Raw genomic sequence first — 19,365 nt, forward strand, 5'->3', positions numbered from 1 at the left:
CCCGGGTAAGCCTAATGAGTTCGTCCTCGTCAGGCTGTTCCAATGATAGGGTCCTGGAGCTCTTCTCGTGCACCCTCTGCTCGGTACGTGCAGTAGGTAACCGAGTCACTGGGAATGTGAGATAGTGGGACGTCACGGCAGCGCCTCTGCCTCGAGGATGCGGAGCTCCGCTTCCCGGAGACGAGACTTGGCCTGGGCATATCCGGTGCGCGCCGTTGGTGGGACATTCTGCGGCCTCTCCGCTCTGTGTTTACTTTTGGAGCCCTATCTGACTCCGGTACCTCCTCTGGCCCCTCGCGATGGCGTTTCGCGCGACACGCGCGCTTTTCAGCTCTGGTTTCCGGTACCTTGGTGCAGCATGCTGTATTTACCACAGCAGCTGCCAATGGCAAGGAAAAATCAGTGTCCGTTGTGGTTGCAGAGTTCATATCTCCGTCCTTCGCGGAGCTCACTTCGACATTCGGGGTAAGAAACGATTTATTATTCAATGACATATAGTTCCCACGAGTATAAGGGATATATACCGTCCACCCAGGCAGTGCCCCCTGCACCTAGGTAACCCTAATACGTCCTGAGAGGACGGCAGGTATCCCAGGGATGACCGCTAATGGGTAGGCGATAAACCCCGCCTACCAACCCACCGAAGCAGGCGTGACGTCATCGCGCGAGGCCTCGTGAAAGGGCACCTCAACGACGTCAACATTGGGCGTTTTTTTATTGTGGTTGATTCCACTCGGGCCGGCCAGCTAAGGCCCCTGGTCCCAGTCATTCGATTGACTCTGTCGGGATAACAGGTCGCCCGACGATCGCCGCAGCCTATCCCGACAGCCGTGACATTACAGCCGCCGGAACTCGTCGCACAAATGCTCAAAAAAGCCCCTCTGCTGCGCCGTACCCTGAGAGCATACGTCCACACCCCAGTCTGCTCTGCTGATCAGAGTGGTACTGGGAGTGAACATTCCTCAGAGTGTGCCGCTCTTAGTCTGGCCCCTCCCCCTCAAGCCTATCTGGTATGCGAAGCGCTATCCGGCATAACCTTGGGGATCATAAGGGCACGCAAGCCCACCCTACCACGACAAGGTGGCAGCACAGTCGGGGGATTTAAGCGTACCTACCCACCCGAGCCCCGACATTGTAGTTTAGTATTAATAAAGAACGTTTTATACTGTTTGTACCTTTTCATATCATTGTATTATTTATTACAGCATTTTCTTTTCATTTCTGACTGACTGTGTGTTCAACTTAATACATTTTCCATCGTATTACAATTTGGAGTCATTTTGATTATTTTTTTATATAAAATAAGTACTACGTTCATAATACAATAATATACGTGGGATAGGGACAGGAAGAAGATAAATTTTAATTGAAATAATTTAAAAAACAAACGTTAAATACCAAATATTTATTTTTGTGTTAATTTATTCTTCAACTTTATTGCCAAGACAATTATGTAGGGAAAATAAATCAGCCTAATGTCTCCCTTCTTGCAGCGTAACAAATGTGAGCCCTTTTCATTACTTTTTCGCATACTTCTGGCGATACGTCCCATACAGCGGCTCGGATGTTCTGTGTTAAGTGTTCCAGATGTATTAGCATGTTAACATGGACATAATATATTGTTTCAGATAAACCTACAGAACAAAATCAGGAGTTATTAACTGCCTCCGTGGCCGAACGATTACCATGCCGGACTGTCACGCAGAGGTCCTAGGTTCGATTCCCGGGCCGGGAGAAATATTTGTATGGCCTACATTTATTTCTCTCGTGAGTTTGGGTGTAATTTGTGTTTGTCTATGTATGTGTCCATGGCACCCGCGACACAGGGTTTCCCTAGTGCGGGGTTATGTTGAGTGTGTGCGTTATTATTATTATTATTATCAAATCCGGTGATGTCGGAGACAAATAAATCTATATAACAATTTTTGTCATTAATTTCGATCTATTTACCTTGATCTGTAACAGGACAATCTACAGATCAAGGTAAATACTACCCTTCTCAACTATTTACAGTAGAACAGTGTTTGGATTGGACCATTACTAACTTATGAATGGTCACTTAATTGACTATTTGGGATACAAAGTTCTGTATCGGGGTTTTTGAATTTTTTCTAAAGTTTTAATATATAAACTTTTCTTTGACCTTTAGAAAGGGCAGCAAGCTAACGCTTAAATCTGTTGATGAATTGATAGAGCTATAGACTAGGCATTCCGGGTGTATAACGAAGAAATCTTCCAAGCAAACACACCTGTTTTACTTTCCCAAAAAGGAACAAAATACTTCACTGCTTGAAAAAAAAAAGAAAAAATAGAGGCAAGTCCAACGAACTGGAAAAGTCAACACACTGCAAAAGTTATACTCTAACGAGGCATCTCGAGACGAGCTCGACAAATATTATTTCGAGCCGTAGCCTTACAGGCAAATTGGAATGGCACAAAGTGTATTTAAGCTGGTATGGGAGCGGTTATGTCACAGGAGTCAGGAAAAGTTAATTTCCTAGAAATCATTTTGAGTAAGAAATTCTTTAAGGATAGTATAAAATGTAATGTAAAATGTCGACTTAGCTTTGCCGATTTCCAACTATAAGTCCATTTTTTACATTTTGTAAAAGAGTTCGTCCTGGAATTTGTCAATTTTATGTCAAATCAAATATTTTTTTATTAAGTAGGTAGTGATATCTATGTACTAGCGTACTAGATGCGGCGTTCCATACACACATTGTTTCACTGATGTGCGGTTCCGATACAACACATCTATATCATAGATTATTAAACAACAGAGTGTTCCGACTACACAATTACAGAATATGTATGTATAATATGAATAAAACAGTTACCACTATCATATATTTTAAAAATATAAAAAGGACTAGGCTGCACGGTCTAAAGATCTTGACCTTTCTGCTAGGAAAAGTCCTACGTTAACACCAATAATGTCAACAACTCGACTGTTTTTTTTTCTTTTTTTATTAATTTGTTTTTCTTTTTAGTAATATTATAATTATAAATAGTAACCGAAAGGCCCCTGGGTCAAAGCAAAATGTAATAGCCAATAAACTAATAGCCACTTTGCGTTACACACTTTATGTTAATTCCCCATCTATGGATAAATATCAACGGTAAACACTTAATATTATTCGTCAGCCTAGCTCATTCCCATTAGATATAGACTGTCACGTCTGTCCACGGTACTACGGTACTGGTACTCTTGGAAATTCATGAAAACACTTACCACTGTTGATAGTGTTTGAAATGTAATATAGTTTCTGTGAAATGTTCTTGTCTATACATTGAAGTCGTTGTACGTAGATTACTTTGGAAATCGTCACATCAATTCAAAAACATCTACTCCGTAGCAGGTCAAATTCAAATGAGAAGTATGTTTTCTTTGTATCATCACAAACATTGAACAGCTGGAAGTACACAATGTGTTACTCAACGACACACTTTTAGATCACGCAATAGATTGCTTCTGCCACGATCTCGGATATACATACACAGCTCAAGTCCCCACTCGATGTCGGTGAGGATATTCAACGAGCTTCCGCCCATTATTAAAAACGAGGAAAACTATTCACTGTTTGTAAATAAATTAAAATTACATCTTATTAATAAATGCTATTACAATATAAATGAATACTTTGAAGACAAATAAAAATAATAGTATTTTAACAAAATTGAATAATAAATAAATCGTCGGTTAAAAGGTAAAACTCATTAAGTGACATTTTGTTCAAAAACTAGATTTTTTCAATTTTGCTTTATTGGGAAGAACATCTATGACAAGAAAAATTCAGTAAGTCTGTGGTGTCCTTCATGTTTTCATACATACCAGTCCTTTAGTGATTTTTCATGTTTTAGTACATACCAGTCCTTTAGTGATTTTTCATAATGAAAAAATACAAAATCTTAATTATCTCCCTTTGGCCAATTAGGCTATTAGTGAGTTTTACCTTTTAACCGACGAAATGTTAATTATATATTATAAAGTTATACTATTGTAATCTAATTAAATTCAAACTTTCAAGTGACATAATTCTACTCATAATATGACGTATTTCTTTCTTATTACATGACATATTTTTTATTTTATATTATTATTTGATAAATAACAATTTTAATTAATAATTGAAACCTCGGCCTACCTCTGCTGTTATTGTTATCCCTAATAAAGGGCTCATATGTGTAGCATTATTTTAAATTTAAGACATGTATATATACATACCAAATGAATGCAATAAATATACTAAGTTTGTTAACTGCCTCTGAGGCCGAACGGTTACCATGCCGGACTGCCACGCGGAGGTCCCAGGTTCGATTCCCGGGTCGGGAGAAATATTTGTACGGCCTACATTGATTTCTCTCATGAGTTTGGGTGTAATTTGTGGTTGTCTATGTGTGTGTCCATGGCACCCGCGACACAGGGTTTCCCTAGTGCGGGGCTATGTTGAGTGTGTGCGTTATTATAAAAAAAAAATTGAGTATTGAGTGTTTGCATCATTTACGCATTCATTGATTTTATAATAAGGTTTTCTTAATAATACATTTTCAACATGCGCTTTTTTTATTTATTTAATTTACCAACAGCTATTACACTGTGACTTATTTCCTTATAATATTTGACTTATTTACAATAATTTGTGGTTTTAAATTTAATGCACTGCTAATACAGGTAAACAACCATACAAACCTTAATAATAAAATAAAAAAATAAAAAAAAAATAAAAAAAAAATGACAAGGAAACTTGTAACATTTAACTTAACTATTAATGTAATATTATTAGAAACAAATATTAATAATTACCTACGTTTCTATAAATGCTATTTTATATTAATATTTTTCGAAAACAAAGGCAAAAAGGCGCTTTGAAATTTTATTTTGATAAATTTTATACGTTTTCTGGAATTTTTTTATAAAAGCGCATACAGTGCCCTACAAATAACGAACTGACTTTATTAAGTCTGAGCATAGGAGTCGCGAGTTTATATTTGTTTGTAAGGGCGACGGGTGCTGTAGCATTACCCCTCACAAATACAAATAATTAAACATCAAACCTGGCCATTATGTCGTACAACTTTTCAGTAACAATGCCCGCACCATAGCCAGTGGAAACATCGTAACGTTTTATATCCATCTAGAATATGTATTCTCAATAATGAGATAAGTTTTCTTGTATATCGGACCGAGGAAACCCATGTGTACGCGAAGCCACTGCTAAGAGGTTGTTAGAGCCATGGGCAGAGCGGCGGGAGTTTGTGGAGGAGGGAGGCCCACAGTTACGTTTCGCACGTAAAATAAAAATGCCGATGTTTTTAGACTGACGTCGCATTCTACTTAAATTTTTGACGAAATACAATTTGTTGAAAATATTTACACGATACGTAGATAGAGTAACAACCTTTTGGCCTCGGACCATTATATGATAATTCATTCTGAAACATGAAAAATGAAGGGTACACGAAAAAAAGGGGCACATCGACATTTTTGGTAAAATTCAACCTACCATATTCATTTGATAAATTTCAAACATTTTTATTCAAAACAGCTTAAAATGGGCTCAGTCCACAGTAAACCCATATAATAAAAAATCCATAAATGACTAATAGGGGCCCATTGCAGCGCAAACACGGCTAGAATGTGCACATTACATGCGGAAGCGTTGAAAAAGGTGCTCATTTTCCAGTCCAATTCAAGAACGTGCCCATTGCGCAGCCATATTGAACGATCTGTCATACTTTGGCGCGTTGACATTAGGAACGTCAAACACATTTTTAGATTTCGTGGTTCGTTCGATAAAGTTGTGTGTGTTCTTGCGAATTTCGAGTAGAAAAGTAATTCGATAAAATGGAAAGTGAAAGAAAGTATAGCTTTAATTAATAAACTTTTGCAAATTAATTATTTTTTATTATTTCCTGGTTACCTATAAACACTATGTCAAAGAGGTAATAAGGGGCACATTGCAGCAATCAGCCCCTTTTTGCTATGTTAATTTGTAAGTTACCTTAAAAAAAATGACACAACTTTGTTATGATTGAACATATTGTTAATTATGATGATTTCAGTAATGTTATAGACAAGTGAAATGTAGAATATACAGATAATAACTTTTAATTCTGGCTCTTTAATGAATAATTAAGGTTTAAACTTAAAATTAGCCATTTTCTCTAATTAATATTTTTGTTGATGAGCCCTTTTTATTCCTGTACCCTTCAAATGGTTTTTCATTTTTGTTTCGCTTTTTTAGGATTGTAACACTCGTAGTTCCTATATGACAGAGGAGCGGATACTTGTGAAGAAGACTGAATAGATATCATTTTATTTAAAAACGTTCTAAAAATAAATACATGTCCGAATATAACCGTATCCTTCTCTGGTTTAGTCAGGAATTATCAATTCACTCTTCGATATCGATTTAAAATAATAAAAATACCACATACATACTTTTATTTCTTCCGTGTTGTTTGTTGTGTATCAGATTCTGTTTACCTACTTTGTGTTTTATTTAATGTATATTTAGGGGACTATGGGTTTATTTATAAGTTAATTTTAAAATATGTATTTTTTTATATGTGTGTAACTGTTTGTCCCTCAATAAAAAATAATAATAATAATGTCAATCGATTGCAATTAATTCGTTTATATACCTTTCATAGTAATTAGTTCGAAAATTAAAGCGGATTTTAAAGGTTACGCGGTAAGTTTCTAGAAAGCGTCCGCGCTTGTCTACTTTCCAAGTAACTCACACAAAAGGAGCTCTTCTTGTCAACGCGCGCTTATTTATAAAGCATTAACCATCAACTTCACACGTTATTTTCTTATAGCAACGACCATCATGTCATGAGTGATTAAACTGAATAGATTCTCCACCCTCTCTGCAATTTCACCCAATAGAACTGTTAAACTGACGTGGATAAGGAAACCGTAATTGAGACTAGTTCATTCGTAGATAGCCTAATAAATCCTTTGTCTAATAAATAGAAAACAACGTGTAATAATAGTAGCTAATAATTATCTTTTCTTAAAGCATTTTACGTAAAATACTGTATTACTGAGAGATAGCGCCAGCTCTTAAATGTGAAGTTGAAATAATGCTCAATTCCCTTCCGGGTCATCCTTCCGTGAAATTTATCATAACCAAGGACAAAACCTTATCCAAACTTGACTGCCTATTTAGGTCCGTAACTTCTCCGTATCGCTCACTTCCGTAAGAAAATTGACATATCGCACTCTCTTGTTGACTGTTTTTAACCCCTGACACAAAAAGAGGAGAGTCCTAATTTTGAAGGTTTTTCTTATGTGTATCTGTATGTTTTTCTGTGGCATCGTAGTTTTCAAACGGATTGATGATAATTAAGCGGGTTATCTTATTTTTAGGCTGGTTTAATCGAGATGGTTCTTAGCTACGTTAGAACATCTGCTCAGCTGTTCAAATGTTATCAGCTTTTTTCCCGATTAATATAGGGATTTCAACTATACAATTAATGTGTCTGGAAATTTTATAATATGTCAATGAACGGCTTAAAAAATACGCTTTCTAGGTAAATTTATATCGTAAAGTTGCCTGAAGAAATTGCTACTTAGCAATAAAGTCGCCTGTTGTACATTAGCTTACTCTGTGATACTTACGTTACTGTTCTGTATTGTCATTGTAATTGTTTACATGCAATAAAGAATATTTTATTCATACGTAAAATCCGCATTTTTGCAATGCGTCGTTTAGGTCGAAGATGGAGCATGCACACCTAAATCATGCCTATTCAATCTGACCTTAAAAAGGCATAAGTTATAGTATTCAAGGAATAAATCTGCAGGCAGAAAATCCACTTCATAGCTGCTGTTCATCATATAAATATGGCACGAATAAGGTATCGAAAATTGATATCTTTGAAGTTCATTCGCAGTAATTTCAGGAATGGCTTTACCTGGGGTAAAAATTTACTACATGGGTTTATGATCCATTCAGAGGACAAACGGAATAGCACGATCATATAAATATTGATGGTACTTACCAACCTCAAAAAATTATAGCAGTGACCCCTTTTTGTATTTGGCTATAACTTGTTTCGGCGTACGTAAATGACTGCGACGCATATGAAGTCGATCTTTTAATGTGATAACATTAAACAGCACCAATTTTGATCGATACTGCATCAATAGAGGGGTTAATGCGTTGCATTCGAGTTAAAGTGCGCTAACATTTTTTTTGGCCATATAAACCTTTGTTTACATTAAAAAAAACGATGAAAGCAATAGCTCCTATACCTACGTACAGAAATCGAGTAAGAACTGGTTCTCAGTTAAAACCACTAGCAGCACAAAATTTAAAATTTTAGGATAGCCTTTAACCTGTAACTTATTACTTATGGTATATACAGTTGGTGTATATTCCGTACATTAAGCCTGGTGCACCAAACGAACAGCTTGCTACAGGTGAATACTGAACACCAGCAATCCTGAACATTTAACCTTTTTGTCCACATGACTGAATTATATTTTCTATTTGTTTTTAATTGTTGTGATACCTACGTTTTGTGGAGAAAAAAATGTCTTATGCTTACCTTACTTATTTCTCCCGCAGTAAAATGAACATTACTGTGTTTCGGCTTTGCATAGACGTTTGTTAGACGCGGAGCAGCGCTGAATGCTTCGGTCAGCAGTTTCGTGTCGGCACATAATGCGTCACCATTCGTTGCTGCCACCGCGCATGATGCGCCGCGCCCCGCTGCCCGCCCCTCTGTCTCGGTGGAAATGTCACGCGTGTGCACCTCAACCCCGACACGTGCATACGCCGCTGTAGCCGCTTCAACTAGCCGACCCGCCACTTCGAAATTCGAGCGGCGGCAATCGGCTAAGGATAAAACCAATCTCCGTGTGCCTGTCTCTGAAGTTGCAAAACCACAGAGGCAGACGGTCCAGTGCGACGAGGATGGCTTCACAAAGGTGGTGAAGAGGAAGAGGAAGCCCACCAGCCGTAACCAGCGTGGTACAGCACCGACAGGACCGAACTTCCTGCTGCGTCCGGCCGTACCGACGACGTTGATGTACCTGTCGCGGCTGCATTACTCCACGAAGTCTGAGGAGATAGTGGAGTATATCAGGCATAAAGCCAATTACACCCTGAGGGTCGAGCGGTTGGAATCTCGCCGCAACGTGAACTTTAATTCGTTTGTGGTGAGAATACCGACCGAACATCTTTCGACCTTCATGAAAGAGGAATTTTGGCCGAAGGGTGTCATATATCGGCGATTCCGCGGCCGGTTACCTGACACCAGATTGCGCCGCACGTCGCCGATAAGTGAAATCGTGTAGATTAGTTTGTATTATTATATTGTATGTATGTTAGTTTTATAGGTATGTATACACGGGTCTTTGTTACCTGATATAAATAAATAAATAAATAAAAAAAAAATAGTAACGGTGCTGGTGAAATACATGGCACATGGGACTTGTCAACTTATGTCCCTGGGTGACAGGCGCGGTGTCAGTGTCCCTCAGATCTTTGGGCTTTAAAGCTCTAAGTGGTACCGCAACTACGATGCTATATAAAAAGAAAAGCTTGGAAAAGTACGCTTTAATCATTACAAAACAAGACATACTGCAAAACTAGAATTGTCTCTTGTAGTCTCCGACACAGCTCTAGCTAGTTTAGCTAAATGACCTGCTTCATATTTCCCTGCATAATAATTATATCGTCTTAAAACTCGTCACCCACTTTATCATACAAACAACACTTGATAACATTTTGTTGCAATTTACATGGATCGATTCTACGCAAAAATCCCTGCACGCTACAGCTGTGAATTTGCTGAATTCGCACGTCGAAAGGTGGAGGCTATAGACCACACATCGATCGAAATCCCACCACTGCATAAACGCCGCCGATTGCGTCCTCCCGCCACAGCCGCTGCTAACGCTGCCTTACATATTTTCGAACGGTCGCTGTGTTGCACCGACATTTATAGTATAGCATAAATGCTATAGCTCTGCTACTGTATGTGGTAGGTATTTGCACTAATTGAACTGCTTCTTGTCGAAGTGCTTCTGTAGTTTCCATTACCTTCACATACACCAGAGGGAGTGAGCCTGGTGATCTGTAACACAGGTTCCCAACCTAGTACAGACTCCAGCTCTCACTAAAGAACTTGTTATTACACATGAAATGTAACTACTCTATAGACCTTTCGTCCGTATAGTATTGTACTAAATCTTTCATGTTCATGGAGAATAATCTGTCGCGTTCCGGCTCTAGTGCCTATATTATAATGGATACGGCCAAGAACTCACAATCTAATAAAAGCTCTCAGATTACCGTTGCCCAATTAAGAAGAATTTATGACGTTCGATTAAACCACACTTCGTAAATTTAAAATAATTTTTTAGCAGCTTCACTACTCGATTGTCATACAGGCTCTTAAAGTCAGATAGTAGCGCTATCTCGCGATGAACCTTAACATGAATTCCTGTTCCAATTTTTCACTATTATAGTATTTAATAAGACACTCTTGGATATCACTGTAAAAATGGCCAACAGACGAATCTAAACCTTCGCTACATTTTATTCGACATGGTGGTAGTAGTAGGTGTAGGTAGGTAGTTTCAAAGCGCGCTTCAGGGTACAAAGTAAATAACCGTCTTTAATTGCGTTCTATATGACTGCTCATTCAAACACAGTAGCACAGCCCAATGACCTCCAATCTGCCTGTTATGTACAATAACAACAGGTGGCTACCGAAAGGCTTCAGCAAGGTGGAAATAAAGCGTTTTGAGGAGTTTCGCCTTTGGCGTCTAGAGGTCCAAATTACCACCGATAAAACACAATAGCTGACGTGAGCATATTTATGCCTTTTGCGGATCTCGACTACCCTGACGGCGGAGTCTGGTCAGACATGTTTGTATGGAGATGGGAAGAGGCCACGTAAACCTCGTGATACATTTACTATCTGCCCAGTGTCTATAAAAACTATGACGTCTAAGTTTATTCGTAATTGCATAAATAATCGAACGTCGATCCCAAAAATGGTGTCAATTAATTTGAATAATTTGATAATGACGTCTAAAGACGTATTAAAATACAGAGAATCACATTGTTATAAATGTTTAGATATACCATGCTAAAATGTGTTTTTTTTATTAATAATAGATACACGACGTAAGAAGCATTATACAATTAGTAGCAGTAGAGCTCTTTGTAAAAGAGTTCGTCCTGGGAAGTACTGCCACCTTACCTATTTCTGCCGCCAAGCAGTAATCTAAACATTACTGCGTTCCAGCTTTGAAGGGTTAGGGTAAACTTATGTCTCAGGATGACGGACGCAGTGGCAATGCTCAATTTCAAAGACCTGGAACTTAAAGCAGTGAGTGACTCTGCAACTGTTAGGGACAAACGTGTTGCTTACCACCAGTCGCACAAATGTTCGTCCCGTTACTCAGTGTCGTAAAGAAATCAGCTTGAGCTGATCAGAAGTGGCTGCATATCAATACAATAAGAGCGATAAAGACGCTGCGCTTTTTGCTTCCACTCGGACCGTTTCTACGCAAAACGCATACATCTTTTTCGCTTTTACTGTATAAACTTAAAGCTTCATCTGACCAGCTTAACGCAATTCCGTCTCGATAAGTGCGATAACTCCCTAAGTGAGTAAAAAACATTCCAACTTTCGTATTTATATTAGCAGCCAAAGATTCCTATTCCACAAACCGTTTAGTAAACAAAATCACCTACGTGTATTCCCGAAGCCAAAAGAAATAAATTTGAAAACAAGGTAGACTCAATAAGTTGAAACACAGAAGTCACGTTTCTACCGATGATTGCTTGTAGCGTAACAAACCAAACCGAACCTCCCCTGTAGGATCACCACAAATTAAGGTGTTATCAAGAAATACTAAGTATTATAAAAACTAAAACTTCCCAGTCTGACAATAGTTAGTCAACTCACCGTTGATGCCATGAAGCCAAAGTCACATCTGCAAAATTAAAGCTTTTGAGGAGAGAGATATCAAACATTCTATGCACGAAATTACTCGATACCTTTCTTTTATGCCTAATTAGTGAGAGTTTAAATATTAAACCACCGCGAGACTCAAACATATTAAAAAGCGGCGACTAGTTTTCGTCGAACACTAGCCCCGGAATGTCATGATTAAGGAACAACGGACTGAATCGAAATATGACAAACAAAAAACCGACTGTAAAAGTTTACTTGTCGGCTGTTTATTGGTACTACATCTATTTGCCAAGTTTTATTGATATATGTTACCGGATAGTGCGCGAAATCGGATTCATCCCCTAGTTTGCCACCCTTAGAGGTGGAATATTTGTTTTAAATTTAACTGGCGCCAATAGTGAGATACCCTTTTTCAATAAAAAAAGAATCATCAAAGTCGGTTCACAAATGCCGAAGTAATTACGTAACATACACACACAAAAAAAATACTGTCAAATTGAGAACCTCCTCGTCGCGTCGGTTAAAAATTCGACCGTTACTTCAGTTAATTACGAAAGTTGTAAAATATCACCTAAACATAATTTGTTTCGTATAGTTCATATTATTTTTATAGCTATTACGTGTTATAAGCACTTTTCACATTATGGTCACATGTGACTTTATACGAAAGTATTATTATTGTAAATGTGACACCAAATTTACTAATACTGTCTACTCTGTAAAAGTCATGAGTAGATCAAACTTGACACTTTGAACTTTGGACCATTCTTATCGCAAGCGGCGGAAAAATAAACTGAAATCCTGACTCCTCGTTTTGTGCTTCGCACAACTTTGAATATATATCGATATATATCCAATTTCCACAAACTTGTGGATAGGACAATTAAATATACAAGAATAATCACATAAATCGAATACAAAATTTGAGATAGCTTGAATAACAATAATGTGCCAGACAACCACAACTCATCATGGTCTCAAACTAAAGATTACCCTATACTATAAACACCAGAGCTACGGAATTTACTCCAAGGCACTAACCAAAACACCCGAGACCTCATTCAGGGCTCATAGTGCAAATCGTTAAACCTCCGAGGCCATCAATGGCAAAAATATTAATAACAGATGTTATATGTATATATTATTTACAGTTTTGTGTAAAATGTTTTCCCGCATTTTGTCACAAAAACTCGCAAGTATGAATGCGATTTAGTTACTGGCATTTAATTTTGTTTCAATTATGAACAAATCCTGGCGAATATAAACAAAAACTTTTCTCTTAATATAATTCTTACTCGTGGAGCTTAAAATCCCGCTTGCGGCTCGGGCTTAAAATGTAATATTCTAAATCGTTTGCAATAATCTACTTTCCGCTTTACTATTAAATTTGGGCAAAAAGTAAATAAATGTACAAAAATGAATATAAAAATATTCAAATGCAGTCGCCTGATTTTATTTCCCGTAAATGTACAATTAATTTGGATACTCGCGATCGCGAACAGCTGTTAGAAGACGTTTCAATCAAAGCTATCATCTTTGTTTAAAGTCAAGGAAATTCCTACTAAAATCGAAAAGCATGGTAACTCGACGATGGGGAACCTTTGATATTTATAAAAAATAAAAACAAAGGCAAAGGCAATGGCGAAACAGTGTTTTTGAACACATTCACAAAAAGGATATTAAAGGGGAACAGAACTCTTTGATGTTGTTGAAAATTGAATTAAGATTTCTTGTTTCTGATGCAATTGGGTTACCGGAAACTGTTTCATGTTTATTGGTGTTCAATTACAATGTTGTTACTGAATATTGTTCCAAGTCTTCAATTCTTATTAATGTTTTGTTCGATTGGCCTTAATTACGAATTGTTTTCTTTTTCTAACCGACTTAAAAAAAGGTGGAGGTTATACGTTCGACTGTATGTGTTTTAAGTATATTTTCTGATTTCTCCGTCAATTGTAGACCGATTTTGAAAATTATTTTATTGTTTGAACGGGTGCACGCTCTTGGTCATTGATCCCCATCAATGGAAATCGAAGGAAATCCTCAAATTTTAGAGGTATATCCGTGTACATACCGATTTCTCCATCAATTGTGGCCCAATTTTGAAAATACTTTTTTGTTTGAAAGGGTATAATCTCGAGGTGGTCCCTGATGTCGACGATGCTGTTCCGGGTTCGTTTCGGCTATCACAAATTTAAAAAATATTTTCCACAAATACAAGTCGACTTTTCACGTGACACATCACATGTCACACACAATCAACAAATCATCATCACCATGACTAACAAGAAAATAAGTATAAAATGTACAAAGGAGTCCGTAACAGTCCCTTTGTCACCAAGAAGTCAGAATCTGATGAGGGGATCCCATGAAAATCGAAAAAAGCAAATATCTGAGGGGCACTGCCACTGCGCCCATCACCCTGAGACATACGTAAGTTGAAAAGTCTCATGTACCTACCTGTAATTTCACCAGTACCCATATTCTTAGTTGTGTATATTGTACGCTTAGAATAATAATGCATAGAATGATAGTTTCATATCAAACGAACTGTCACTGGCAAAAATCAAATTCATGTAGGCTAGTTTTAGTAGTAGGTTAATTTTCGGTTTTAGTGAATATTTATATAAAAATACAAGTTGAAACGCGTTACTTCCTTGTGGAATGTGATGTTAGTATCTATTTTATGTTTGTCTGACGTATTTTTACACTCATTTACCGCACATTTCGTCATTTTTAGCTAAAATTCTAGAGCTGTTCGCGGTGCAAGTTGACCTTGAGCATTGACGGGCCGCCCGCTCGTGTAGGCCCATTGGGAGCGCTTCAATTTGCCTCACTCAGCGTGTGCGGGCTAGGTTTCTATGCGTTATTATTCTAAGATTGTACGTATATTACTCAATTGTTTCGGACTCATGTCGGACTGAGACCGAGAGTAAACCAGTAAAAAGTAAACTATTAAGTAATCTGTTCCCTGGTCCCATGCTCACAGCTGACTTCAATCATACTCAAACCTGCAGGCTGACTCTTGAATTCAATCTCAATCTCAATTTCTTTACAATGCAATTCCAATCACGATTTAGTTTGTTACTCTTGAAATCATTATTATTGTAATTGGATTGGAATTGGGATTGTGTTGGCATTGTAATTTCCACTTATACGTCAATTTGACGTCGACCTAGTTGTCTATGCGTCGACCTATCACCCACGGAAAAAGAACGAATGAATGAACTAAAGCTTCGATATAAAATATTAAATTTGAGTAATTTTTAATAAAACTATTAATTTTAAAATGTACTTTTATCAAAAATGTATATTTCTTACTAATAAAATTACTTTTAGGCAACAATGATCAAAATAAATGTTAAAACCTGCGTATTTGGCTGTATGAGTTTGTTCTGGGCCTCAACATGTGTGAAGTTTATCAAGTTTAAAAAAAGTTACAACATAAATAAATCAAGTTGAAGTGGTCTGAACCCCATTTGTTTTAGAAATATTTTAAGTGTTTTAAGTGCTCTAAAGTTTGTGAATTGTGTGACAAAGTTACTAAAAATGAAGTTTAGTATTGCGACAATATTCACGGCACAACAACGTTGCACCTTCCTAATTTTCACTCAAATCAAGGTAATTATTTCACTTTTTATTTCTTGCGAATACTTTTTATTTAGCAAACTATTTAGTCTCTTTAGACTTTACCTACCCCTGTGGGAAACGGCGTGATATGTTTATATGTAGATATCAAACGATTGAATGTTGTAAAATTAGTTTTAAAGAACAATATTATGCCTAATGCTGTATCTTATTATTGCAGAAATGGCAAACAGACCTACCCCATACCAAATGGAAGCCTTAGTGGAGTTCCTGGAACAAAACCCAGGAATAGCACGAGGCCTTCTGCGAACACAGCAGGCCAAAGTGGACACTAAAAGGAAGTGGCAGGAGTTTGCGACTGCCACAAACGCCATGGGTGGGGTGGTCAAAGATGGGCAGGCTTGGGCTAAGGTGAGCAAACAAAAAAGTATTTCAGTGAAGTTAAATCTTTAATAATATCACTTACTAAATCATAATTATTTCCTTTTTTCTGGATTAGTATTGGGCAGAAAAGAAGTCTGCCTTGAAAAAGCTCTGCCAACAGCGGGCTCAGTCTATGAGGCGCACTGGAGGTGGATTCGATGTTGTCCCAGAGCTGTCACTGCTCGAACAAAGATTAGTGGCGGTCATGGGTGGTGACTCGTTTGCCACAGGCAGCAGAGGCCTAGCTGTAGATCCGTTTCCGCAGAGTGATGTGAGTATAATAAAATAAAAATATAACATAAAACTTGTTTATTCAGAAACTAGGCCTTCCTACTCAAGCACTTTTTCATGTCAAGGTTTGAATAAACAGTATTATAATAAGGTACAAACTACTAGCATTTCGGAATGACCACTGTAGAGAAGAAATGCCGAAAGAAACTCATTACAGTATTGGTCCCTATCATGCCAAAAATGGCTGTAAATTGTAATACATTTTTGTTTAAATAATAGTGTACATAAATATATTCTTAAATATGTTATGATATGATCAGCTGAACAACATTAACAAAATTGAAATATAAATAAAAGAAAAAAAATATTGTAAACTAGGAGTAATTAATAAAGAAACCATTTCTTTATTTTGCACACAATTATGATATATATCCATTTGCATAATTCAGTTGTGTGATATTTAATGACTTCCTTTTTTCTTTGCTGTTACAGTCTAGCCCTTCAGTTTTGGTGGACCTTCCATCCACATCCCAGATTGCAGCTGTAGAAGTAGTTGCATCTGAAATACAGGAAAGTGATGAAGTTCCACCATGTCCTGTAGAGGCTGAGCTGCGGGTGGAACACGGCGAGCAGCAAGGCGAAACAAGTTCTGTGCTTCCATCTGGTAGGCATTTTTATATTTAGAGTATTACTATAATACACCTCAAGCCAAGGTGTGTAAATTTATACTTAATTATTTATTCTTTTCAGAAAGTCGCCGTGCGCCACGACTCGGTCAACAAAGGCGTCAGGGCCGCAGAGTTTCTTTTATGGACTCGCAGGTTCGGCGTTTTGAAGAAATCGAGTCGAGACGCGTAGAAGCGGAGATGAAGAATGCACAGGCACAGATGGAGAAAGCGCAATCTCTATCGCAACTTGCTGCTGCTGTGACGCAGTCCACTGCTGCTATAACGCAGTCCGGTGAGCTCATTGCTGCAGCAATAAGATATTTGGGCGACTGTATTGCAGCAACAGCAGGGAGACCCGATCATTCCCATGATTGACATCATGCGAATGATCATAGTTTTTTATTTTATTTTATTTTATTTGATAATAGTTTTTTTAAATTTAATTTATACAATAATTTTATAAAGTAGTATAATTAGGTCAATATAGATTATAAATAAATACATATTTTTGGACTTAAAAGATTGTTTGATTAAACTAAAAGTATCTACTTCCTGTGAGGATATTTAGTTTTATCTTGCACCACGTGCTACCCACAATTGTCGCACAAGATTTGCTCTAGCTTCTACACCCCTTTGCAGCTCTATAGAAGCTCCACTTCTCTCTTGCTGCACAGGTTCTACATCAACCGACCTAGGTCTACTTATGTTACCATTATCAAGGTTTTCATCATCCTCCACAATTATATGTGCCCTGTTACACATATTGTGGAGCACACAGCAAGCATTTATAATTTTTGCTGCAACATCAGGGTGATAATGTAACACCCTATGCCCCAACAAACACCTCCAACGATTTTTAAGCACCCCAATAGTGCGCTCCACTGTGTTACGTGCTGTGACATGCATTTTCGTATAATATTCCTCTGGAGAGCCAGCAGCAGCATCCACGATTGGCGTCATCATATATTCCCTTTGTGCATACCCAGAATCTCCTGAAATAATGTTAGCATATTAAAAAAATGTAATTATGGTAAATTTAAGTAAAAAATTTATGAGAAATAATATTTACCAAGTAAAATTGCAAATTCACCAGCATTAATCAATTGCATAAGGTGATCTTTCACTGGATGCTGGTTCCAGATAAAACTGTCATGGGATGCTCCTCCAAATGATGCATCCACACTTAATATATTTAAATCAGAGTCACAAATCTGTAATGAAAATTAACAATGTAGTGTGCATATTATGAAAAATAAATAAGCTTTTGTTACTTAAATTTATTAAATGAACATATAATTGGATACATACTATTAATACATTCCTAGAATGGAAATGTTTCCTGTTAAAATACCTCTCTTCATTTTCAGCAGGACGTACTATAGCCACATGGGTTCCATCTATGCATCCGATTACTCCAGGGATGCCAAATTTTTCATAAAACCTAAAAGCAAAAGATAATCAACACACAGGCCAAATCAACTTTCATGGTTTACTTTATTAAATGCATTTTACAGACCGTCTTTTAATACTATTGCGGTCTTGTTGAGTTTGAGGAAATTTTATGTATTTTTGTAGGATTCTCGGGCTATTTAATGCTCCTGATACATCTCTCAACGATCGAGATACTGATTGTTGTGACATCGGAGTACCTAGTGAACTTCCTACTAGGCGTTGGTAGCTGCCAGTCGCAAAGAATGAAAGTGCTACTAATATCTGTAAACCAAATGAAACACGTACTTTTACAAACTTATGTGTTCAAATATCACAAACACATAATTTCAAACATAATTACCTTGTATTTTGTACTGATATCACTTTTTCTTTTTGGAGTTTGCATCAAGGGTTCTAGTTCTTGACATAATTCATGGAAAAATGCCTTGGTGACACGATAATTTCGCTTAAATTCATCGTCGTTCATAGCAAGGGCTTTATCGGCGTACCGAGCAATCCTACGCAAATTACGCGTTTCTCGCAAATCCTTCGTTTGTGCGTCACTAAGTATAACGTTTTGCAACACCAAACGAGCCATTTTATGCACTTTTTCACTAATAAAAATTAAACTCAATTCTAACAAAGTTACTCTTTCGCTATTGTGACAATATCCAATAATAACACAATTTCAACGCAATATGGAGCTGTCAAAGTGGCTTCAAGAGTAACGTTCGAACCCAATCTCAATGAAATTTAGTTCACTCAATATCCGCACCAATGTGGCGCTAGTGTTGAATTCAAGAGTGCCAATTGACGTTTTTTGCATTGAGATTGGGATCGTTTATTGGGATTGTGATTCGAGAGTAAGCCTGCTGGTTTGTAACAATCGTTTTTTTTATTTTCCCTACAAGTTTTTATTTTGATCTACAATAATATTAGGGGTTAAAGTATGAAATTGCCGTTTTATTGCAATAGGTTCTTTGAATTTTCATAGAATCTTCATGGTTTGAGGTTTTCGAATGAAACTTTTTTCAAATGGTTTCTGTGATTTTTTTTTTTAATTTGAAACATTTGAATA

The 19,365-nt window shown here is 37.2% G+C and overlaps 2 protein-coding genes across 3 annotated transcripts; one reads left to right on the forward strand and one right to left on the reverse strand.

Annotated features, from left to right (window-relative positions):
* Window positions 1–15,349: 15,349 nt before the first annotated feature.
* Window positions 15,350–16,255, forward strand: LOC113234364. 2 transcript variants are annotated; one of them, XM_026469673.1, is made up of 3 exons: window positions 15,350–15,567; window positions 15,755–15,945; window positions 16,034–16,255. In XM_026469673.1, the coding sequence occupies exons 2-3, from the start codon at window positions 15,757–15,759 to the stop codon at window positions 16,244–16,246; spliced, it is 402 nt and encodes a 133-aa protein (XP_026325458.1). In that variant the 5' UTR covers window positions 15,350–15,567; window positions 15,755–15,756; the 3' UTR covers window positions 16,247–16,255. The 2 variants fall into 2 exon arrangements, with proteins under 2 accessions (XP_026325458.1, XP_026325457.1); XM_026469672.1 differs by lacking the exon at window positions 15,350–15,567 and having other exon boundaries at window positions 15,648–15,945.
* Window positions 16,256–17,426: 1,171 nt separating this feature from the next.
* On the reverse strand, window positions 17,427–19,081 carry LOC113234363 (putative nuclease HARBI1). The gene is made up of 5 exons (XM_026469669.1): window positions 18,649–19,081; window positions 18,373–18,569; window positions 18,165–18,297; window positions 17,926–18,067; window positions 17,427–17,848 (listed from the first exon to the last, which is right to left on the reverse strand). Exons 1-5 carry the CDS (start codon window positions 18,883–18,885, stop codon window positions 17,427–17,429), a joined length of 1,131 nt encoding a protein of 376 aa, XP_026325454.1. The 5' UTR covers window positions 18,886–19,081.
* Window positions 19,082–19,365: the final 284 nt, after the last annotated feature.

Source organism: Hyposmocoma kahamanoa, unplaced genomic scaffold, assembly GCF_003589595.1.
Source record: "Hyposmocoma kahamanoa isolate Upper Pololo Valley unplaced genomic scaffold, ASM358959v1 83620, whole genome shotgun sequence".
Lineage (NCBI taxonomy): Eukaryota > Metazoa > Arthropoda > Insecta > Lepidoptera > Cosmopterigidae > Hyposmocoma > Hyposmocoma kahamanoa.

Bases quoted from the DNA above. Each gene is read 5' to 3' on its own strand.
- LOC113234364 (XM_026469672.1), top strand. From the start codon at position 15,733: ATGCTGTATCTTATTATTGCAGAAATGGCAAACAGACCTACCCCATAC. The intron at 15,946-16,033 runs GTGAGCAAACAA...TTTCTGGATTAG, and splicing joins ATGGGCAGGCTTGGGCTAAG to TATTGGGCAGAAAAGAAGTC.
- LOC113234363 (XM_026469669.1), bottom strand. From the start codon at position 18,885: ATGGCTCGTTTGGTGTTGCAAAACGTTATACTTAGTGACGCACAAACG. The intron at 18,570-18,648 runs GTAATTATGTTT...TTTGGTTTACAG, and splicing joins ATATCAGTACAAAATACAAG to ATATTAGTAGCACTTTCATT. The intron at 18,298-18,372 runs GTCTGTAAAATG...TTTTGCTTTTAG, and splicing joins CGCAATAGTATTAAAAGACG to GTTTTATGAAAAATTTGGCA.